The 25,508-nt window shown below is 40.1% G+C and overlaps 1 protein-coding gene across 1 annotated transcript in view; it reads left to right on the top strand.

Moving 5' to 3' along the window:
• FREM2 (FRAS1 related extracellular matrix 2) overlaps positions 1 to 25,508 on the top strand; it is a gene marked incomplete at both ends in the record, with an annotated part of 154,436 nt that overhangs the window by 76,876 nt on the left and 52,052 nt on the right. Inside the window, 3 exons of the mRNA XM_082675778.1 lie at positions 461 to 691; positions 10,766 to 10,891; positions 11,970 to 12,221. Of these exons, the coding sequence (XP_082531904.1) occupies positions 461 to 691; positions 10,766 to 10,891; positions 11,970 to 12,221 (609 nt within the window). The remainder of the gene's footprint in view (positions 1 to 460; positions 692 to 10,765; positions 10,892 to 11,969; positions 12,222 to 25,508) is intronic.

The raw sequence follows: 25,508 nt of genomic DNA, 5'->3' as shown, positions 1-25,508 counted from the left end.
AGAATTCTTTGACTCACAGAGTCTCTTGCTGGCTTATATTTTCTAGTTAGAGAATTTTTCTTAAGTTTTTAAAATATAACACATGCAATACAACCCATGCAAAAAAGTAAACGTGAAGAGTTTTTAGATCGTACGAATTTGTGGGTGTGAGACTATTTCAGAATGTGAGCATCGATTTCCTCGGTCCTGCTTTACAAGTGGTTCTAACACAAACTTAGCTCGAAGAATATATAGCGAAACCATAATGGGGCAAGAGTAGAACACAATCATGGACTGCTTAACACCTACAGTAGAACACTTTTACTGTAAGACCCATACCCAATTATCCATCTCATGGAATCAAGGCAGGATTTACTTTGCACTGCAGGATACAGTGACGCACAAAAAGTTAACAGCAAGGAAAGCCTTAATAACCTAGTTGAAAATGAAACAAAGGAAATGATATTGTGTTTCTGTGAAGGTATTGGCTCAAGAGATGGGACTGCAAAAAAAGACAAAGACTTCAAGGGCAAAGCACAGAAACAAGTGCAGTTCAACCCAGGCCAGACCCGGGCCACGTGGAGAGTGCGGATCCTGAGTGATGGGGAACATGAACGGGCCGAGACCTTCCAGGTGGTTCTCTCAGAGCCCGTGCTGGCTGCCCTGGAATTCCCTGCAGTGACCACAGTGGAGATCGTGGACCCAGGAGACGGTAAGAGCTACCATCAACTCAGTGGTGTTGTCACTGTTGGGTTTTTATGACAAAACACCTTATAAAGGAGGTTTTAAATTCAATGTTTGGATTTTCCATAGAGAGAACTTTCTAGATGAATGGTTCAGTATTCTCAGATATGCTGATGGGAGAGAGGACCCAAAAATTAATGAAAGGAAGGGATATTTTTTCAAGTCAATGAACTACAAATACACCTCAGATTATCAATATGTTCGTTCTCTTATTATTTTTTGTTTGTTTGTTTTTTGTTTTTTGTTTTGCCATGGCTTACAGGCCCAGCCGCTCCGTGGCATGTGGGATCTTCCCAGACCGGGGCACGAACCCGTGTCCCCTGCATCGGCAGGCGGACTCTCAACCACTGTGCCACCAGGGAAGCCCTTTCTCTTATTATAATTTTATCCTTCAGAACCGACGTCACTCATCTCATTTTTCTAGAATTATTAAAGTCTTTTAAATGTGTTTTAAAATGTCCTTTAAACAAATGCTTTAAGAATTAGACCATTTGGGGATTAATTTGTTCTCCATATAACACTTTATTCAAATTTCTTCATATATTCACCAGCCAAAACTTTTCATTCTGCCATATGTTTCCACATTTGTTACATAATACCCACCAACCCACCCCCTCTCCTTGGTGAAAAATACCTTGCATCATTGCTCTTAATTTCTATTAGATCATGTTTTCTTGTCAATGCACACCCTTAGCTGCTGTTGGTTAAAGTGAACCTCACTGATTTGAGTGTAAATTGACCTTTCCCTCCCCTGCCGTACTCCTCCAGTCCTGACTTGTCTCCGTGCAGCCAGGAAAAAAAAAAAGGTTGAATTGGCCTTTTGAGGGCTGGCATTTATACAAAGCTTGGTGAGCCTCTCTAAAGCTGAAATCCTGTCAGAAGACAGACGTGACTTTCTTTTAAACCGCCAGCCTATTTATTTCGTTAGTCAGAAAACTCTTAAATGTTCTGTGAAGATACAATCTACCGAGTACGTGAAACGGAGACATATGTGGAAATCTCTGGGTTTAACAACTGAGCATAATTAAGGAGAGAGGATAAGAGAACCGGAGCTCCGGCTCTGTTTGTTTAACTAACATCTCTGCCTTTAGTTGCCTATGAACTTCAGTTATGTTTATCATTTCCGTTAAAGAACAGGACGGAAATGTTAATTAGCATTTAATTACATTTAATTTTATCTGCATTATCTAGGAATAAACAATTAAATTTTCTTCTAGTCCTGAGTTTGGGGTAAGTGCTAGCATAATAAAGCTTTTCTCTCTTTTGAACAAGCCCATGACAGCTTTAATACATATAAACTGGCCCATTAGTTACAGTTTGTTTGAAGCCATTTCTTGATGTTTTATTTGCCCATTGGTATAATTGACCTCAGGAATAGGACACTTAAACTCATTTGTGCCTTCCTGTTTATAAGCCCAGAGTGACACACAATACTCCCTACCCATAATAAGTCTGAGAAGTGGGATTTTAAAAACAAATACACACAATACACACACACACACACACACACACACACACACTCCTTATATAATCTATACTCTTGAAGGCTACCTAATTAAAATTTGCCACAATTTTATTTTATGTAATGGTCACCTGAGTTGTCTTGGCATTTTCTAGATGAAGTTCAGCCCTATTCATCCCAGGCCACGATCGTCCCTATGATGGCTGACAAGTGTGCTGGTACAGCAGATGCCTAATATAGTCCATGTCTTGTTGAACATCAGCGGTCTTGAAATGACAAGACATGGGTCTGTTTCACAGCTCTGCAATGTATAGTTGTATGAGATCTAACATCGAATCAAATGGCTTTTATGAAGATTTAGTTTCCTAATGCACACAACAAGGAAAATTAATTATTCTCATGTTGCAGCATTCTTAGGAAAGAGTTCCATACAACATAAAGCAAAATACAAATTTTGTTGTTATTTCTAATAGCATAAATACAATGTTAGATTTTTTGTTGTTGTTTATTTTTTGCCATTTATATATATTGTCTATTATTTTCAATGTTAGATTTCATATTAAGAGATTAAATAACCTTTTTTCTTTCCACAAAGGATCACTTTCCCAACCATTTCAAAATTTTGATTATTTCTTTCTACACTTGCTTGTAACTCTTCACGTGTGAATTCACTAGCTCTAGGAACCATTGTGCCTGTAAGCTCTCCCTCTGCTGCATATTAACTCTAGGACATGTTATGAGATTTTTTTTTTTGCATGTATTAAAAATGTATCCAGCTCACACTTCTGCTGGGGACAGCACTGTGTATTGGGGATGCAAAGATAATAGGATACAGTCCCTTCTATCAAAGAGCATATGGTCTAACAGGAAACAGAGCCCTGTAGATAAGTTATGGCGGCAGAATGTGATGTAGTATCAACACAACAGAGAATGAACAGAGTGTTACGGGAACAAGAGGGGGAATAATCAACTCTGCTTTATCTTAGGCTGGGAACTGCTTTTACTTATTAGCCAGTTTATATAAACACATGCAAGTACACACTTGTGCCAGTACTTACCAGTAACTGGTACTGATAAGGATAATAACTGAAATTCATCGAGCACCTGCCGTGTGCCAGACAGTGTACTTAACACATTATATACATTCTTTCATTCACTCCTTTACCTCACTGCCTTTCAGTCATACGTACCGTTTAACTTGATGTTTATAGGATGCTCTCAATTTCACATGAGACAAATTTTAGAACATTTGTTCCCAAATTTTATGACAAAAAAACTTACGAACATAAGCTTTCTCCACACACACACACACACACACATATACATACATATATCCATCATGGATCCTCACATGTTCATAATTATACTCTTATAATACTCTCCCTCGATTTATGTTTTTAAATTACACAGTCATGGCTCAGGTAAAGCTTTTTAATGACTATGACTTTATTCAATAAATGAGTATCTACGTCTACCGCAAAAATAACAAACACCCTTGGTGCTTATTTACTTAACTCGACTCAACACTCAGTGCCCATATGGGTGGTCTGTAATGCTTCTCCTGCCTCCAGGTGTCTGTGACTCTCTGATTGGGCACCATGGCTCTGTCTATAATCAATAAAGTTGACTCCTCTCTAAAGATTGGTGCAGTCGTTGTGTTTTCCTGCATCATCTGTGCAAGAGTGCAGCCTGACTCGAGGAGCAGACACCAGTGAGAGCCTGGTGCAAGTGCACCCCATCCCCCTCCCTCACAGCCCTGGACTGGCCATGGGTAGAATGGAACCAAAGCTCCCAAATGGCCACACACAGATCTCACAGCTATGCTGGGACCTGCCCCTGCCCATCCAGGAGGGGCCACCCGAGCGCAGTTCAGCTATCAGATGGGGCTTCGGAAGCCCACATTTTTGTCCAGAACAGACTTATTTTGTTGCATAAAAGTGGAGACTGAAAAGGAGCTTTTGGTACTATTCAACAGAATGCTGTTGGAGCACAGAGAGGGAATACAGCGTTCTGCCACGATTATGGAAATTAGTAACTTCCTAGGCAGATGGGTTTAGTCATTGATTAAGTAAATCAGTAAATTCAATTTCCTCATCAATTGAAGCCTGGGGTACAAAGAGAAAAACTAAAATAAGCAGAGAACAGACTGCGGAGCAGAGAGGTAAGCCTCTCTGTGTCGCACCCCCTACGCCTCCAGGTGTTTCTGCAGCCTCAGGGTGCACACCCGTGGAAAATCTGCTACTGTTATGAGTTTTACCTCTCTCCTTCATCCTCCTCTGTCACTTTGCTGTCCTCCTCGGTTCACTTTGATTCCACAATCTCCATCTTTTGCATATGCCCATAGAAAGTTCCAGCTGGGAGGGGTTTTTAAGTGCATGAAATGTTTAACTCCTTTTCTGGATGAGGAACCCAAGAAATTGGGCCACCTTTTAGCCTCTGCCTAAGTCAACCACTTGAAAGCTGTTTTATTTGGTTTTCTTTTAGAATCGGCAGAGATGGGTGACATTACATTTCATTTCAGGGGATGGGCACTCCTCTGCGAAATTCCATTGAGTGGTTAACAGTTGTCTTCTGTTAAAAGATCCGCTGCCGCTAGGCTGGATTGTGATCAAAAGCAGACAGCAGATTTCCATAAGACAAGAAGGGCTTTGAGGAAATTTCAGATCACTGTTATTCCTCCTGCCCTGTTTTCTAACCCAACTCAGAGAAGTCCGACAGGATTATTCCTTAGGCAAAGGCTTTCATAATAATCATCATACCAATCTCTACCACACTGGAGTGCCCACTGTGAGCCAGACACTGCATTAGGACCTTTACAACCTTATCTCATTCCAACCTTATGTTTACAACTCTGCAGTTTATATATCAATTTACAAATGAAATCTCTGAGGCTCAAAGAATTTATTTTCCTAAAGTCCCCCAGCTAGTAAGTGCCAGAGCCAGTGTTTGAACAGACAAATACACACACATATATGTATATATATACACACATATATGTATATATACACACGCATATATACACACATGTATGTACACATATGTACATACACACACATGCACGCACGTGTGTGTATATACGCGCTTTTGCATATATGCGCACATATATGTATATACACATGCGTGTATATATGCGCACATATATGTGTATATGCGCGCACATATGTATATATGCGCGTGTGCATATACATGCACACATGCGAGCGTATACACGCACGTATATGCATATGTACACATGTATGCATATATACACACATATGTATATATACACACATATATGTTTATATATATACACACATTTCCTCCAAAGCTCTTCTCTTTCCTGAATTATACGGTTGCCTGTCATTTCACATGAAGAAATAATGAAATCACATCAAAAATCATAATTAAACAGTATATTTTGCCATAACAGCATTGTTTCACCTATTCTTCTATATAAAAAAGTAACTCCTTTTATTCTTATTCTATTATCTTTTGTCTTTATACATCAAGCCTCAAATATATGAGTATAGGTGAATAAAAGCAAGTGTTCTAGGAAAATAATCAAGACCACTTTAGCCCTTGCATGATGTATCTGTGTGTTCAACAAATGTTTATTGAGCATCTGCTATATGCCAGGAATTCTGCTAAGAGCTAGGGATATATGCCCGAGTGAAGAATGCACACTGACCCTGAAGCATCATATCACTCAGTGATTACATTCCACTAAATAGTTACATTTAACAATACAGATGCTATGTGTTATGATAAGGGGAGCAATCACGGTGTCCACAGAAGTATCTAACCTGGGATGAAGATTCTTGACTTTCTTTATACTAGGTTCCCTAACCGTGAGAAATTACACCATCTTTCCTCACTCTTAGAAGCATATAGGTATTAATTAATATAAAACACTTTAATTTCTGGGAAGAGGAAAATATGAAGAACTAAAACTTTTGATTTCATATAAAGATCCCTTTCCTTTTTTACTGTGTGTCATTTCTAACCAGTAAAATGACTTTTATGTACTTTATTAGGAGAACACAACCTTAAATATAGGTATTTGAGTACAGATACCTAACATAGATATCTGAAGCCTATAAGTATTTTATGCAATTGTTTAGTTTGTACACTTGAAGTATCTGCAAACTTCTGATTGAAGTGGGCTCATTCTGATATTTTAATGATGTCAAAACATAGCCACGAACTAGTGGATTAAAATATAGGATCTCTAATCGTTTTTGGCGGGACCAGTTTAGGTTAATACTATATAATGTATAGTAGAGAATAAACATACTATTCTAGAGGAAAATAGAGCTTATATCTCAAGAACCCTAATCTTATCGGAGACAAAGAAAAGGCAAACTTTCGTGTGCTGAGTGAACCAAACCCATTTCATGAGGTAGAATTCAGATGACATAGGCTGACTAATATATGAAATTCAAATATTATTACTTTTAAAATTTTGTACCATCGGAAATGTTGACATAAAGAGATCACTGGCTAGGTGATATTTTGACATGAGTGTGCTAAAACAGAAGGTCCAGAATTAATGAAATGATAGTCAGTTGCAGCTGATGACACCAAAATGATAAAGCACGCAAGAGCTTCAACTTCAGTCAGTGTCAAAGCTTTCTTCTTTTTGAACTCTATTGCTGTGCAGCATGGGTCATTGTCTTAAGAGAAAGAAAAAGATATTAAACACTTGTTCAAAGGACAAGCACACATTTGTACATTTTTGGCCCCAAAAAGGTAGATAAGGAAAAAGGTGGTGCAAAGTAAAACTATTTCAGTGATGGAAAACTTTCCCAAAATTTTCTACATTCACAAAATAAAAACATTCAATGATATGAACAAAGATTACTCAGAGTTTCACTCTAACCAAAGTATTAGCATAGTGCTTCAGAATAATTTTTGGACCTCATGGTATCCTGATGTGAACTTGTAACACTTATTGTCATTGTGACTTAGATATGTTTTCATTATTCTGTTCTTTTAAGTCCCTGTTAAATTAGCCTATATTACCATATCCGTTTCAGAGTTAAAACAAAACAAAACAAAACAAACGATTGAAATGTTAGAAAGCTTCCCACTGATGTTCAAACATCAGTGGCAGACTCCACACTAAGTACCATTTGTTGGCTAGTCTGAGGGCACTGGAGCAGCCTGAAGATGTACCAGAATATCTTCTGAGTTGTTTTTGAATGTGCCAAACTGTTTAAAGATGATGAACACTCAGTGCCTTCATCTAGGCCCTGCATTTTCTTTCCCTTCTTTGTTCTATTATAGGAAAGATTTTTAGGAGATATTTTTCTCTCATGTTTTTAGCAGAGGCTGGTGTTTTTGTAATCCACTCAGTATAATTGAGAAAAGGACATCTTTCAAATGTAGCTACAACTATTTTATTTCTGAGAACAGAAGTCATTTTTTTGCCTAAGTTACAGCACAGTCAAAACCTAAAAATAAAAATTGCCATTAGATAAATCAAAGTACTCCTTTCAGTACAGTCACATTGACTAATAAAGCACGCGTTCATTTTATTCCGCTTTATCTTTCAAAACAAAGAATAATGAAACCAATCTGAAAATATAAAAGTAACACATGTTCATTGTCAAAAATGGACAGATTTAAAGAAATAAAAGTCACTTGCCCTGCCACGTGAAGATAACCACTGTTTACACCGAGAGGATGTCCCTGCAGTCATTTTTTTCTGTGTCTCTATTGACTTATTAGAGAGTTTACTATTTCCGTAATATCACCCTTGTTTTGTCTCTCGGTGTATATAGGAGCGTGTATCTGTTAATCCCAAACTCCAAACTCCCCACCTTTCCTCTTTGGTAACCATAAGTTTTATTCCACTGTAAAACTTTCCCACTTCTCTGCCTGCCTTTGGGTCTCAGCCAAATACAAGTGATGGTGGCTGGATAAATAGCCTTTGCTTGTTTCATCCCACTGCGTGGTCCTTGTATATTTCCACAGGATCCTGCCCTGAGTAAAAACCAAAGTCCTGCCAGTGGTCCTGAAAGCTCCGTGCGATCCACTCACCCCCACTCATCATCACTTCACCGGCCCATGTTCTGTCCTCTCCTCCTTGCCCAGTTTACTCAGACCATCAAACCACACTGGTGTCCTGGCCATTCCTTGCATATACCTGGCCTGAACACTTGTTCATTCCCTTTGCCAGGAATTCTCTTCCCTAAATTACGCACATAGGATATCTCATTACCACCTTGCCATCTCAGCTCAAATGTAACTCTATCACAGACACTTTCCTGTATAATACAGACCTGCCGTGGCGCATACCATGCCCCAGCCCTCCCTCCACCCTCCACCCCCCGCGCCCCCCTGCATCCCCGCCGGCACACTCCATCTTCTTCATATCATTTGTCACCTCCTGGCATACTATATATTTTCTTGAATATGTGTTTATTTTCTTCCTCCTCTCCACCCCCAACTAGAAAGAAAACTCCATAAGACCAGGGATTTTGCTTACCTCCATGGCTCCTGTGCCTGGTTCAGTGTCTGGCAAGAAGGAGTCAACCAATCCATGTTTGATAAATGAATAATTAGTTATTAAATCTTACATCCACAGATTTTTTTTAATGATGCCATTTTTTCAATTGCTGTATCAGTCAGAGTCCCAGGAGAAAAGAAATGGCGCATTCAAAATTAGCAAATTTAAAATAATTTAATAACATGACTTTTGCAAAGATGAGACCGAGAATTGGGAAACCACCAGGTTTAGTTAAGTGCCCCAAGGCTGGTAAGAGCGGATACCATCACCACCTCTAGGCCTCAGGGGAAAGGGAAGGAGAAGTTAGCTGGACCAGTGAGCGAGCTAGGGCGGCCAGTGGGCACGATGACCGTTACTTGGTGGGGTACAGCCAGCTCTGGAACCTTGAGGGGAGCCAGGGGGACGAATGCTGACCCCACGTTGCTCTCACCCTCCAAGTCCTGCCTGTGCTGTCAGCCAGAGACAGAGCACAAGGGAAACCTTTGATGTGGTTCTCATTAGTCAGCCCCTGGAGCACAGGGCAGGGTGGAGAGGGGTGGAACGTGGACCTTGACGGCCAGCGTCCACTATTCCAGCGTCTTTTATAATCATCCAAAGCAGTGTGGCTTACTGTTTTAAAAATAATCATGAAGCATTTTCCGTGTGTGTGTGGGACTTTCAGTGAAACAGACTCCCAGGCAACTTCCAAAGTATCTATTTGAGGGTTATCATGTCAAACTGTTGAACTAAACGTTCTATTGAACTAAATGTAGTTTTACATTGAACCACGATTTCCAACAATTTAATTATGCCATTTTTATTATTTAGTGTACCTTTGCGCTACCTTAAAAATGAATCCGTGAGACTCGTAGTATTATATAAGTATAATGTATACTCTGTGCTATTGTTATACCTGTAGAGGAGGAGGGAAACCACAGATGTGTCCCTTACAGTGATGCATAGATTTCTAAATTTTAAAGGGACTGCTGTTTAAACACAATAAACAAACAAAAACACCAAGTGTCAAACAATGCATTATTATACTTTTATTTTTTTTTTAATTTATTTTTTAACATCTTTATTGGAGTATAATTGCTTTACAAAGGTGTGGTAGTTCCTGCTGTATAACAAAGTGAATCAGTTATACATATGTTCCCATATCTCCTCCCTCTTGCATCTCCCTCCCTCCCACCCTCCCTATCCCACCCCTCTAGGTGGTCACAAAGCACCGAGCTGATCTCCCTGTGCTATGCGGCTGCTTCCCACTAGCTATCTACCTTACATTTGGTGGTGTATGTATGTCCATGCCACTCTCACTTTGTCCCAGCTTACCCTTCCCCTTCCCTGTGTCCTCAAGTCCATTCTCTACGTCTGTGTCTTTATTCCTGTCCTGCCCTTAGGTTCATCAGAACCATTTTTTTTTTAGATTCCATATGTATGCGTTAGCATACAGTATTTGTTTTTCTCTTTCTGACTTACTTCACTCTGTATGACAGTCTCTAGGTCCATCCACCTCACTACAAATAACTCAATTTCGTTTCTTTTTATGGCTGAGTAATAATCCATTGTATGTACTTTTAATCATTAATCATTCAAAAGGAACACGTTTGGGGTAAGAAAAAATAATAATAGAGTGGACATTACAAGATCTGAGTTGTAATCCTGACTCGACCAGTAAGAGTCCTTGACAAATAATTTCAACTCTGTGGGTCCATGTTTCCTCATCAAAGTAAGAGGTGAGACAGGATGACTTCTGAGGCCTCTTCTAAGTCTAAAAGTCAACTACTCCAACAGAAGGTGGAGATCTTTCCCGAGAGAACAAAGTTGGACTTAAAGGAAGTGTGTCAGCAGCACTTATTAATTGAGAAAAAAAAAGCAATTACTGGAGATAAAAGCAATGTTGGGTCTTATTTCTAGGTTAAGAATTCACTAGCCCAGAGCCTACACACTCTATACCTGCTTCTTCTCCCCTGTCTTCCCTCCTTCCCCTCACACTGCGCTATTCTAAAAGAATATGCCGGGGAAATGATCAATCATGAGAGCAATTAATTTGCACAGGATTATGTCATATGTAAGACGCTCAGACAAAAACAATTGTGTTTTCTCCTTAGAATCAACTGTATTCATCCCCCAGTCTGAATACTCCATCGAGGAGGACATTGGTGAACTTCTCATTCCCATCAGGAGAAGTGGAGATGTGAGCCGGGAGTTGATGGTGATCTGTTATACGCAGCAAGGTAGCTCGATTTGCGAGTGAACTAAAATGTCCCCGTGAAGATATAAATAAGCCTCTTTAACATGTTGGAGGCATAACATTATGCCACGAAGGTTATACTTTACTAGTCCAGTTTTCAAATAGGAAAAAAGCATGCAGGCGGATGTCTTCCTTCACTGTGGCACCTTTGAGGATCTGGAAGGACTCTGCTGCTTATTGGAAACATTTCTGATTCATTTGGTTACTTTAATACTCAAGGCCTTTGGGGTTGTAAGAAGTTGAAGCTCCCCTCTCCCGCTCAAGCCTGCTCAAGTAGAAGGGGGTTATTGTTAAAAACAACAACAAAAAAAGAGGCAAAGAAATGCATACCCAAGGAAAATAAACTAATTTCAAACTGGTCTGAAACTCGTAGCAACCAAATTTCAAAACATTTGTTTTGCTCATTGAGTAAGCTCCCTCCAAAAGGTGATTTTATGCAATACAAAATTAAAATTAATACATAATACTCATTAATATACTAAATACCTTTCTAGGAAACAGGTAGACTTTTCTAAGAATGTAAAAGAAAAGGTCATAAATGCAGTTGACACTGCAGACTTTCATTAAAATTTTCATTAACATATGTGAGTTGAAAGGCAGTAAAGAATCGTGGTCAAAATGCAAATTTTAGGATCAGCCTTGAGCTCTGGGTCCCAGAACAAGTGGTTGGACTTCTGTAAACCTCAGTTACCAAACGTGTAAAGCCCAGTAGGGTGGTTAAGAGGATTACGGAAGCGATGCATGTAGAGCGCTTGGCACTTTGCCTGCACACAGTAAGCATTTGAATACTAAGCTATTATTCTGTATTATTGTGTTGTTTTAAAAGACCACTGGCAGGAAGCAGAGGAGAAAACCCTTGAAATGTACTATTTGTCAGATGTTGGAGACCATTATAAAGGTGACTTATGATGCTAGCACAGTATGGAGGAGTTATTGCAGTTTCCAGGGGTGTTCATAGATACGATGGGCCATGAAAATGCTGCATATGAAAATAATCGTTTCTGGAGGTACCCTTGTAGTATGTTCTACATAAACCCCTTTTGGATTCTCTCTGTTTCCAGGAACGGCACGAGGAACTGTGCCAACATCAGTGCTGTCCTATTCTGATTACATATCCCGGCCCGAGGACCACACCAGTGTTATCCGCTTTGACAAAGACGAGCGGGAAAAAATGTGCCGCGTCGTTATAATTGACGACTCCTTGTATGAGGAGAAGGAAACATTCCACGTTCTCCTGAGCATGCCGATGGGTGGGAGAATTGGATCAGAGTTCCCAGGGGCTCAGGTTACGATCATCCCTGACAAAGACGATGGTAAGTACTAATTTACCCGAAAATTATTCCTCCTACCAGGCGCACCAACGTCAGGCACAACCTTCTAAACAGAAGGATGAGAGTGCAAAAGAATTTTCACATGCACGTTTATCTTATGCTTGATTTTATAGTGCGATTAAGATTCTAAGTTGGCTGCATCTATCAATTTGTCTTTCATGATTTAGTGTTTTCAAAGAGCAAAGTCACACCTATGTGTTTTCACCTGTGTACAGTTTCTTTTACAACACCATTTATCATTAGGTGATTGAACTTTAAAAATTTCCTGGTGAAGAATTGAAGCAATTTTAATAGACAGTTTATCTTTTTGTTTGTTTGTTTTGCTTTGATTGCAAAAGCTTCTATTTTGTAACTTTAATCTCCATGTTTGAACTCGTTTAACAAAGAAACCCATCAGACGAGGCTATTAAACCAACGAGGAAGGTAATATATGGAAAATTGAGTCTAACAGGCTTCCCCAAAGGGGGAGGGTTTATCCTAGACTACTCTTCCTGAGGGAAACCTAATTCCCATAAAAGAATCCCTCTTTCTGAGCAGAAAAAGGAGCAAAAGGGTCTTCATCATCACAGCTCAAAAAAACAGTTTGTGCTTTCTTGTGAGAAAAGAGAACAAGAGGAAAGACCGTGAGTCATGTTGTCATGAAAGTGAGAGCGGTAAACTGAGAGATAGGACCCCAGGACTTGAATATTTTTCTGTCCGTCTTGAATTTTCCTCATGGTAGATAAAAAGAGGAACAAACTCGGTGGATGAATCTTTTGGTTCCCAAACTGGAGGAGAGTCAGAAGACTGTCATTCGAAAGAATCTGAAAACTCAGGAAGTTAAAAATTACCTACCCGGGAAGTGCTTTGATGATTGTGATAGTTCAGTTAAAAAGGCTTTAACGTGTCTTGTGAGCTTATACTCTGTTCCAAGCCCAGCGCTGGGTCCTTTGTACATTATGCTCCGAACAATCCTGTGAAATATATAATAACGTCTGTTTTTTACTGAGAAGTAATGAGAATTAGAAATGATTTTATCAAGAAGGATTTGAAGAAAGTCTTACTTCTACCTTAAACTTAGATAATGTCCGGTAGCTTTAGTTGACTAGTTTAATAGGAAATTCTATTTTGTATTTAAATATACAGAAATTTTATTTTAAATTCAGTTGATCTCAGAGAAGAAGCCAGTATTTTGAATGTCAGCCAGAACATAATTAATAGCCCACCCTAAACACCTATCTGCTATCTAGATAGCTCTGTTTTTATTAATATAGATAGAAAGATATAGAGCTTTAATTTTAAAATAGAAAATACATTTAGTGATTACTTTGGTTCAGTTTGCTTTGTTGGCAAAAAATTGTTTCCATATGGATTGTTACAAGATGCACATGGGAAAAAAATAAATGTTCAGAAAGAAACTATTATTTATTAAGCGCGAGCCATTTTCACTTGTACATTGCTAGATCTTTTCAAGAGTAAAGGGTGATGTCAATTTTTTACATATGACAAGGCTGAGAGAGGCCAAGTGATCGACTTGAATTTACAAAGCCAGTATGTGGCAAAGTTAGTATTATCGGAGCCCCATATATGACCTTTCCATACTGCCACTCTGCCTCTAGAACAAGTGCCTAGTGGTGACAAGTTTGTGGAACCATAGGTACAGTATCTACTACGACATAATATTTGTTAAACGCTTTATTAGCATCAGTGTTTCACTTGAGCATTACAGTTCCCTGGTGTAGACAGCTAAAGGGGTATTAGGAGTGGGGTAGCCAAAGCCCTCAGAAGCTTTTCACCCCAGAAGAGGACTGGGGAATTTGGATGCCACAGGCTTTGATTTTAAGGCATTAGAGTACCATGCAAACACTGGACCAGGAGTTTGTCAGGAATGTTACCAGCAATCACCCAGCCCCCGTTTAATAGAGCAGAAGTCCTGTGTCTACCTCTCTGTTTTCTCCCATTTGTCCTTTCCCTTCCACTTCTAACTTTTTATTTTATTTTTTAATCACTCAGGTCTCACTAACGTCTTACCTTGTGGGAAGCACCACAAGTTTTCTAAGGATAAAATAAAACAAAGCAAATAAATAATCCCTACCCTCAGAGAGCTTTCACTGTAATGAAGGGAACAAGGCAAAGGTACACTGAACAGACTCACAAACATAAAACCTCACCAGAAAGTACACGATTAACTATAAGCACATACAGTGCTTTAAATAAATTCACAACGTAAAATTTTAACTTAATAAAGTACAGCACAAATTTAGCGTTGGAAGAAGGAACTTGCCACTTTAAAGATCCCCTCGTGGAGTAAATCAAGAGATGGAATCTCTGGATAGTGTCACGTTGCAGTTTAGTAAATATTTGTTCCTTTCTTCAGCACATAGGTTTTAAGAATCAAACATTCACTCATTCATACATCTATTCATTAAAGATATGAGTTAAGCACCTCTGTACTCACATATTTCTCAGTGCAATAGCAACAAGGGGACACGAGCTCTGAACTCATGGACTTTTCAGACTCTGGGGGGTACACAGATAAGTGAACAGGCAAGCATAAAATAAATGTAATAAGTGCTCTGCTGAGGAAGGAACATCTTTCTCTTTCAGGAAGAGCTTCTTTGAAAACATGATTTCTTAGCTGAAATTTGAGGACAATATCAGAGTAACCCGGCAGAGAGAGAAGGGAAGTGTGTTCACAAGTGCAAAGGCTGAACGCATGTGATGCTTTCAGGGAACTGAAAGCTCAGATATAGCACAAATCTACAGCTCAAAGGAGTGAATAACAAAGAAGAATTTGGCTGGGCAGGGAGTTAATCTGGTAGGATTGGGTAGCCATGTAAAGAAGTTGTGTTTTATTATTGAAATAGAAATCAGAAACTCTGACAGGTTATAAGGAGAGTGACAAAATCAGATTTGCATTTTTGAGATATTACTCTGCCGTGGCTAAAATGCAGAGACTAGATTGAACTGCTCTGAAGGCTGTTGGAGAAATATGGGTGCTAGGTGATGGCGGCTTGAACAGGGTGGTTGTATGAGGATGAAGAGACCAGGGAGCATGGACATGACATGGGAATTGACTGGACGTGAAAGGCTGGAGGACAGGAAAGTCCAAAGAATGATATCTTCGTTTCCAACAGGGCAGTTGGGTTAAGCGTGGTGCAGTTCACTGAGACAGACAAAACAGGAGTAGAACTGGTGTAGGGACAAAACAATGAGTTCATTTAGGACGTGTTAGTTTGAAAAGGCTGCATGACTTCAAGGTGCTGGATATGGAGTAGGCAAATGGAGATATAGGTCTGGAGATTAGGACAGAGTTATGCACTAGGACATTAAATTACATGTTATCGCTATTGATAATAATAAAAGTCATACAAGATGGCTTATACAAGAGGATAAGATGGCTTCAGAGAACATGCAAAAATGGCCCTCATATGACTTATGATGTGGACAGATTTTACTTGATTTTCATATTTTTTTAAAAGGAGCACATTTCACGAATGTTAAGCAGAGATGGGAAAGAGTGAAGAGAAAGGTAGTTAATGTAAGGGTATGACAATCCAGCAAAGAAAGTGCTAAAAAGAATCTAAGGATCAGACATGTTTCAGTGTCTAAGTGCTGTCAAACATTTTTAATCTGTAATGTCTAACATGCAGCAAGCTAGGACATTATCTTAATTCCTCTTGCTAGTCCAAGCTTTGGGGGATTTTTTTCCAACATGCAACTATTTCACTTGTTTTTTAAATAATAGGAAAGATAAACCTAAAACTTATTTTAGAGAAATTTGCTTTGTGATCATCTTTGTTGGAATACTTCATATCTTATGAGCTTTGGGGTCAACTTTTATTAATGTCTCTGAACCTCATTTTCCAGGAGTAAAATGAAGAGTTTACCTGTATTTCCTATATTTTACTAATTTTTCCTATATTTTTTCATTTTAGAAGTTGAAATCTTACGATGTACATAGTTTATAAGCGAAAACAATACTGCTACACATAAAGTACTGTCTGTGCAGACTTTCACCAGTTCATCATGGAAAGAAAGAATGCCCAGGTTAATGGGGAGAAAGTCAAATTTCACTCAGGTGCAATAATACAGTTACTAACAGTTGTCACATTTGAACACTTACTACGTACAAAGGACTTTACGTGAATTATCCAGTTAAATCTCAAAATAAGGTATCTTCTCCGTTTGATTGATGGAAAAATTAGACTTACAGAGGCTAAGAAAATTGCTTAATGTCACACAGATGCAAAGTGTTGGATATATGTCCTAAATTTAGGTCTATTTAAGATTTGATTTGCTTCTCCACTAGGCTATAATGAATCCTGAAATTCATCAAAGGGATTAAAATACGTCATACCTAATGACATAACTGAAGGGATACGATTGTCATAGAATCTAGAAAAGGATAATCCAAATATAGGTCAACATTGGTCAAGGGAGGGGTGTTGTTTCTGAAGGTGGCCAATTGCTCAATCACTAAAATTTTATGTAATTGGAGTAGGGAAAATATTTAAGCCTGCTACACAATCTGAGTGAAATATCCTGCATGACTTTCCAACACTTTTTGCTCTGATTGCTGTCTCCGTTTCTGTGGTAATGGGCATACCAGATGACGAGTCCACCGACCAAATGTTCCCGGACTAAAAAGAAACACATCCTTTATAACTTTGTAACTCAAAGCAATCTGAATTTTTAAAAAAGGAATTGATTCTCCAAAGCTAGATTATTCCTCAGTGAAATTATAGGATACCATTTCTGTGGCTGCCGAGTGAAGGACCAACACCTGGATGGAAAGTCACTTTTCTTAGGCGCAAATGTTTGAAAATCTCAGCTGGGACCAAAGGTTTTCTCTGTACTCTTAATTATATGAGAGTAGAGCAGGGGCTCAAAGGACAGAAATATGTCCTGATTAAATCTGTATTACATCTTTAAGAAACCGCTAAACTCTTCACTGTGTTTGGAAGAGACTTACACGTGAACAACGTGCTGACACAAGAACAGTGCTCTCATTTTGTGCAGATATCCTGAACATCAATGCCTTCAGTCCTCAGTACTTCAGTAAAGGTTACAGTTTAATACTACAGCATTTGTTCCTTAGGAAGAGTATCAAGTCAGTGCTAACAGTATTTCACTAATCTTTGCTGTCGGTCTTTGGTAGTTAATTAAGGAACACTTAAGCTGAACCCATTTTCAGCTTTTGTGTGCCCACCCGCAGGGGTTTTCACTAAAGTGGCTGCCTTCCTCGACCCCCCTAGAAAAATTACCATGCTAGTAGGTATAAACCAGAGACACGTAAAAGGCAGCACAGCATGGTGAGCCCTGTAGTAGATGTAACTCAATTCAGTGCCATTCAGAAGCTTCCAGACATCAGAATAGCTTTCTCAACAGCAGGAGTACCATAGAGAAGAAAGCATTTCTAGTGCTAGAAAAATACATCATGGTATGGTGTGTGGGTGAAATAGGTTTCATGCATTTGTACTGAGCTGAAAGGCTTGGTCACCGTCTTGGTGACCAAGAAGAATAGTATTCTTCTTGAATACTATTATTTGCATTTGTGTAAACTCCAATTAAATAACGCCAGGCCCGTCTTTGTAAGGAATGGCCAAACTCAGTTAAACTAACAACTTGACAAAACAAAGTTACATTCTGCATTTGGTATGCTTGGGTTAGAAAAATATTAAAAAATCAAGACATGGAAAAATGAGTTTCTGACTGCTCAGAATATGAATGCATTGAAGCCCTTAACAGACTATTTAATGTAGTTGATAATGCTAAGGATTCAGGGAGAGCTAATGGATGTTTAATGAGTGTCTGGTCTGTGGGGAGGCGTTGCAAGAGTTCACTGAATAATAAAGATTATATTTTTCCACATTGGAAGAATACTAGTTGAATGATGTAGATATTACACCGTTTGAAAACGAACATAAGATAAAGGAAAACATATGAAATGTCTTGCATTTAAAAAAATATTTAATCTCACATACCACACACAGAGCAAATATTTATTGTGCACTTACTAAGTGTAACAGGTGGGGATTATAAAGACACTTAAGACATAGGCCGGGATCTCAGAGAACTTAAAATCTATTTGGGAAAAAAAACACTTAAGTACGTTAAAGGTTAAAGGAGAATAATTTAGTTCGGTAATAATTTGAAACACCACAAAGCAGACAGAAGAAGGCAGTGTGATTAAAAGCAATGTTATGATCACTCTGTGAGTCAAGAGGAGGAACAGATAAAGGCTTTATCAGATGGAAAGGATTCAGGTGAATGGAGAATAAGGCAAAGTATTCCAAGATAGCATGCGTGAAAGCAGGAGGGAGAGAAAGACGTGGGAGCAGAGGGCAATCCAACTTGGCCACATTGCCTTTTCTGAGAAAGGCTCATTGCCCAGCTTCCAGGATTAGGTGTTAGGAGATCTGGGCTGTGGATGCATTTTTGCTGCTTTCTAGTCAAGGAATCTTCACCAATCCACTTGTCTACTTGTACCTGTTTTCCTCATTTGAGTACATTATCACCTGAATTTCTTATTTTACAGAATCTTCATGAGGACCAAGTAGCATCTGTATGAGAGCACTTTAAAAACTAGCTCAACTAAAGAAAGGGTGGGAGGCATTGGCAGTTGACTCTGGAAAAATTGGTTGGAAGCACACTGTGGATGCCATTGAATGAGATAAGAAGTTCTGACTTTACTTCGTAGGGAGCACCCAAAAGTTTCTGGACAAAAGAGTGCAATAGGGCTTCCCTGGTGGCGCAGTGGTTGAGAGTCCGCCTGCCAATGCAGGGGACGCGGGTTCGTGCCCCGGTCCGGGAAGATCCCACATGCCGCGGAGCGGCTGGGCCCGTGAGCCATGGCCGCTGAGCCTGCGCGTCCGGAGCCTGTGCTCCGCAGCGGGAGAGGCCACAACAGTGAGAGGCCCGCGTACCAAAAAAAAAAAAAAGAGTGCAATAATCAGAGCGATGTTTGGAGGTTATTAATTCGATAGCAGTGTAAGTGAACAGAATAGGAGCCAAAAAGGGAAGTGGACCTGTAGGGGGAGGACGTTGGGACTGGAAAGGAAACAACCTACCGCTGAGAATAAAACCTGCTAAGACTTGGACCTCATGTAAGGAGGGAAATTTAAAAATATGTATCTAAAAACGTGTGTGCTTGACAGGTTCAAGGAATGGAGGAACCATTCGTTAACAGGAAGTTAAGAGAGAGAATCAGTCTAGGGAAAGGAAGCTGAGAGAAGATGAGCAATTCTGTTCAAATATGCCGAGTTCAATAATGGAAGGTTATTAGAATGTATTTCTACTAAATGTTAATGTGCGGGTTGTTTTGGCTGTTAGCTGCAAATAGTAATTGTCACTTGTTATGTTACAAGAAAATTGTGGAAATGTACAAAATGAAGTATATTATTGGAGTTGTCACGTAACAAGTGCACCTTTAGGCCTTTAAAACAAATGGGTTTTTAAAATAATTTTAAAATAGTGTGGTTTAGTTCCCTCGTTCTGTACCCCCATTGGGTTAAACATAAACCATTTTATGATATAGAGTCACTTCACATCATTTTTTTTTAATTGTAATGGTTTCAGGAGAGGGCTTTCGAAATTACAGGATTAATTCATTTTTAACAAACTCGTAAAGGGGAGAGGGCAGGAAGAAAAAGAGCATTGGTGAATATGAATTGGAGGGGAGAGAGAAGGGAGACTTCCCAGGCTTGGCCTTGGGAGGACCCACAGGGTCCCAACCCCCAGTCCTCTCTTCTTAATTCTGGACCTGGCTGAACTCAGAGCCCAGCAGGCCAGCTGTTAATAGGAAACAGCTCCACGTGGGGCTTGGGTACAGGGACACAAATTAAAATAAAGGCAAGTAAGCAGGGGTCCGAGGCTGCTGGAGTGGGTTCATTAGCAACGGGGTACCTGTTATGGTCACCGGCTCTGAAGGAACTTGCTCCTCTGCTGTTGGGAACTGATCTTTTTGAAACTGTTGATGCATTATACTGCTCACAGCAGGAAAGGCATTCAGAGCTTTGTTCCTCTGCACACACACGAGCTTGGCAAGCAGCCACTTGAATCTCTGCTGCCCGTCGCATGAAAACATTCACCGCTATTACCAGAAAAGGCAAAGGCTCCAGAGTTCTTTGTGAGAACAGCTCACCGTTTTGTATAACTTACATTGAAGAATGACCTTATGGCTCACCAGAAAGTGAGCACAGGGAACTGTGCCACGACATAGGGACAATTCACCCAGAAATAAGCTCTCAGATTCATGGAATGTAAACTTGCAGATACGTTGTCTGCTAGGGTAGTTCTAAGATATTAAGGTTACACTATTGAATAGGATCATACTGTTTGCAGTATTAAACTAACTCATGTCTCTATGTTTCAGGGCTCCATAGATATCATGTATGTCATGTAATGATAAGTATAATATATAGTTATTGTAATTATAACTATTATAACTATTATATATGATAACAATAACAGGTGTGCTAAGCCTCTTACTTGAATGATTTCATTTAACACACAGACACACAGACTATGAGCCTGGTTGTGTTATGCCTCCGTTTTATTGTCTTTGAGCGGTTAGGTAACCTGCTCAAGGTCAACAGTTGAGAAGCATTTAGCCAGGCTGACCACAGAGTCCATGGCGCCAGCCGCTATGCGGCCCACTTCATACTGTACTGGCAGCATGTGTATTTAATAGATATTCTACACCGTATATTCTACACTGTAATACTCAAAAATAGCATGAGGCATGCTAATAGAAATGAAACAAACTGTATCCTTTTCTGTGCATGCAGACTTGCGGACCCTAGAATACTTAAAATGTTAGCAGTTGTAGACGTAAGGCTAACTTATACATGAATTATTTTGGTTCACCTTTTACCAAGTATAACTCCTCCAGGATCATTAAGAGAACATGTGATGGAGTCTGGTAGTTCACTTGCACAAGGAAAAGCATTGCTTTTCCACATCATTTAGCAAGTTGTCCAGTGGAAGGGTTTCCCTTCTGAAGGACTGGGTTTGGGCTGTCTTGTCAAGTCCTCATGGATAGATGCTGTCTTGTGTTTGTTTTGTCTTTTTCATGGTAACACTATCTGCCTGATTCCCATCTTTTCCACACAGGAGAGGGAACGCTGGCCATCAAAGGATACATATTGCTGATGTATTATCACTCAAACCCTGGAAGCAGATCACTACACATGTTATAGGAACCGCAAGGTCTCAGTCACAGCTGAATTCCATGTTAGTGCTAAAATTCACATAAATCTGGGAAGCAACTTCTCAGATACTAGACTTCAGAGTTTGTAAGCTTAAAATTATTAAAAGAGATATTATAATCAAAAACAATAAAATTCATGAGACTGAATAATTAGAAAAGATCTCTTAGTACATGTTAGCAGTAGCATCGGAAATTCCAAATTATTCACCAGCAACAGAGGTCTAGTGTATTCTTTTGTTGAAAGTATAAAGCACAGAGTAAAGGCCGATAAACCAACACTACAACTTGGCTGAAAGCAGAACACTTACAGGCTTGACCTGCGTGCTCCATGACGTAAAGAGAGGCCAAAGTCTGTGAAGTACTACAGTGAAGTCACAGAGGTCTGTGTATTTATTTAGTAAGTCCAGACAATGCACTATGTACTTATGGTCTGTTGTTGAGAACATACACTTCATAAAAATCCATTACTGAATAGACAACAGCATCTCCTTTGATTGTATTAGAATGAAAAATTAAGAAAAACATTTTGGAATGTAGGTACTATTTTCTGACACTGTTGGTATGTCCGTTGGTCACTGTAGAAATGTGGAACTTGTTAGTTTGCTTCCCTGAGAAACTTTCACCAACCGGAAATAGTTCTGCTCGAATTAGAGATCTTGAATGGGCGTCCCTGTTCTCTGTATATCTTACGTGCTCTGCACGGGTAGATGTTACCTTTCACGGGAGGCTGATAGCCTTTATGAGCTCCCTAAGAAGCAGGTCTTCGTTCTGCCTTACTGAAGCAGACATTTGAATTCCTTTTTCTCTCCCTTTATTCCTAGTTTAGAAGTCATATACATACCTTTTTTTTTTTGTCATTGGCCTTAAATCTTCTTTTAATAGACGTCAAGAAACTTGCTACAGACCTCAAAAGATACAAGATTACCCTGTAAAGTATACGGGGAATGTCATTTGATAAAACCAGTGGACTACATCATGCTACAGATAATCACAATAATAATCTATGTTAGGATTATAAGATGTAGCTAAAACTAAAACCACCTCTTTTCTTTAGGCCATTTGTAACAATTTGAAACACTTAAAATTAGGGATAAAACTTTCCCTTCACACTTCTAGAGACATAAAGCATCGCTGCATCCTTTCTCTAAGACACAGGTTGGGCTGCCCTGGTGGCACAGTGGTTGAGAGTCCACCTGCCGATGCAGGGGACACGGGTTCGTGCCCCGGTCCGGGAAGATCCCACATGCCGCGGAGCGGCTGGGCCCGTGAGCCATGGCCGCTGAGCCTGCGCGTCCGGAGCCTGTGCTCCGCAGCGGGAGAGGCCACAACAGTGAGAGGCCCGCGTACCGCAAAAAAAAAACAAAAAACACAGGTCTTCATTCTGCTGTAGTGAAACACACAACTGAAATAATGTATATTCAGACATTTATTTATTTAAAATGTTTGCTGAGCATCTCTAATGCACCAGATGCTGTGCCAGGGGAAAAGAGATGAAGGATTTGTCCTGCCCTCACTCCTTATGTATATACGTCAGCACTGTATAGCACCTAGTAGCCCCCCTTCTGAGTAGTGGGCATCCCCCAAGGCACCAAGGACACTGTGATGAACAAGACAGGCCCAATCCATAGAGGATTCCAACAAGGAAACAGGCAAACAGATACAAAAGTGGCAGCTGATCAAACCAGGCTCCATGTGCAATGGGTGCTTTCAAAGGGGCATCCAGTGGGACCAGAGGTTCTGGGAAAGCCACACAGAGAATCAAAAAGACTGAGTCATGGCATTTGGCAGCCCAGAAATTGATGTGCATTGTCACATGTCCCCTCGGGCTGTGACAGCAGTCACCGAGTTAAACACAGTCCTGGGAAAAGAAATTAAATGGTTGGTAGAACTTTATTAGCCAGTACTTAATAATAAAAGAGTCAGGAGAGTCAGAATATTGACATTGTAAGAGAGAAATAGCTTTCTCTTTACACTTCATGGGGCTGAAATGTATCTCAGCTTCAATTTCCCTGAGGGTGTTTCACAAACAATCTGTTTCACTGTCTCCGGAAGGATGCCACAAAGCTGAAATTCTGGTCCAAATGCCAGCAAGAAGCTCATTCTTCTTTCTGTTGTTGTTCAAGAATCGCATTTCTTCAAAGGGATAATTTTCAGGACCACACTCACTGCCAGGGACAGCTTTAAAACGCCAAACCCGTGGAGTCCTTCACGATCGCAGCGCTGCAAGGTGATCCTCCAAGTACAAAATAAAATTATAGATAGTACAGATGCTGCCTTTACATTTGTGACTCTGCGGTGCGTGGTCTCCAGCTCAGTAAACTGGTAAAGTACTGTCTACACTGCACAACAGGGTTGAAAGAAGTACAGAGATTTATACCCACTTGCCAGGGGATTGTTATCCTCCCAATGGATCAAGCTTGCATGTCTTAACTGACATTGGTCCAGAATACATATTTTGAAGTTTTTTAAAATGTCAGTACATCTTTTTTTTTTTTTTTTGCGGTACGCGGGCCTCTCACTGTTGTGGCCTCTCCCGTTGCGGAGCACAGGCTCCGGATGCGCAGGCTCAGCGGCCATGGCTCACGGGCCCAGCCGCTCTGCGGCATGTGGGATCTTCCCGGACTGGGGCACGGACCCGCGTCCCCTGCATCGGCAGGTGGACTCTCAACCACTGGTCAGTACATCTTAATAGCACTATGTCCTAACCTACTTCAGGATACTGAGAGGACAAATAAACTGTTAGCAGGAGATGTTTGATTAATTCTCTGAGGACAACTTCATTACCTCGTTCAAAACATGATATCCCGTGACATTTCTGTGAATAGGGAAACTCCATTAAACCCTTGTGTTGTAATTATGGGAGACCCAATAATTAAGTTATGTATGGAATTCATTTCTTCTTTTTCTTTTGAAACAGTGAAAGTAATATAGGCATACAAGTAACCATGGCCCTAGTGCCTTAGCTTCTGAAAGAAATCAAAGCAAATCAAAGAAAAAATAAAGAGCAGCAGTAGTCCTTGCTCTAACCTGGTTTTCCTCCTGCATTCTTTTTTTTCTTCTTCTTCTTCTTATTTTTGGCTGTGTTGGGTCTTGGTTGCTGTGCGCGGGCTTTCTCCAGTTGCGATGAGCGGGGGCTACTCTTTGTTGTGGTGCGCGGGATTCTCATCGTGGTGGCTTCTCTTGTTGCAGAGCACAGGCTCTAGGTACGCGGGCTTCAGTAGTTGTGGCACGTGGGCTCAGCAGTTTTGACTCGCGGACTCTAGAGCACAGACTCAGTAGCTGTGGTGCATGGGCTTAGTTGCTCCGCAGCATGTAGGATCTTCCCAGACCAGGGCTTGAACCCGTGTCCCCTGCATTGGCAGGCAGATTCTTAACCACTGGGCCACTGGGGAAGTCCCTGAGCTACCTTTTAACCACTTAGTTCACACAACTCAGCCCTAACTCAGGGCTGCTCCTTTTATCCCAGGTTATATGGCTCTATTGTTTTTAATTTCACTTTTTAAAAATATTAGACAGATTTCATCCTCTATAAATGAAAACAAAACACAAATCTAAAGGATTAAACACGATGTTTTCTTAGGACCCATGTATATTACTGAGTACATTTTATCTGAATATGAGAAGTCACATGAAAATCATAATGCCTACACTTCTATCATCTGGGTTTATGGTTTCTCTTTAGTGCGCAAACCATTTATGAGAAAGAATGGTTTTTTAACTCTTATTTTTCCTTGAGAGGAAGCAACTGTTTTCTTTTCAATAAAAAATAAAGACAGCATAGATAAAATGTTGAATGAGAGAAATAGCTGCAAGCTAGTATCATTATCCACGAGAAAACGAATCCGAGAAGACCAGGAAGAAGGTGCACAGACCCGAAAGCTTCGTGATCTGACTTCGCACAGCTGAACTGGGTTTCGTCCATTTGCAGACCAGGAATCCAAGAACCATTCCTCTGTCGATGGACATTTAGGTTGCTTCCGTGTCCTGACTATTGTAAATAGTGCTGCTATGAACATCGGGGTGCCTGAATAGGAGGGAAGTCCCAAAGGGTGGGGATATTCATTTTGTGGTGCAGC

The sequence above is a fragment of the Grampus griseus genome, assembly GCF_964374135.1.
Source record: "Grampus griseus genome assembly, chromosome: 18".
Lineage (NCBI taxonomy): Eukaryota > Metazoa > Chordata > Mammalia > Artiodactyla > Delphinidae > Grampus > Grampus griseus.
Note: the sequence above shows the minus strand (reverse complement) of the source record. Positions and strands in the feature narration are given on the sequence as shown.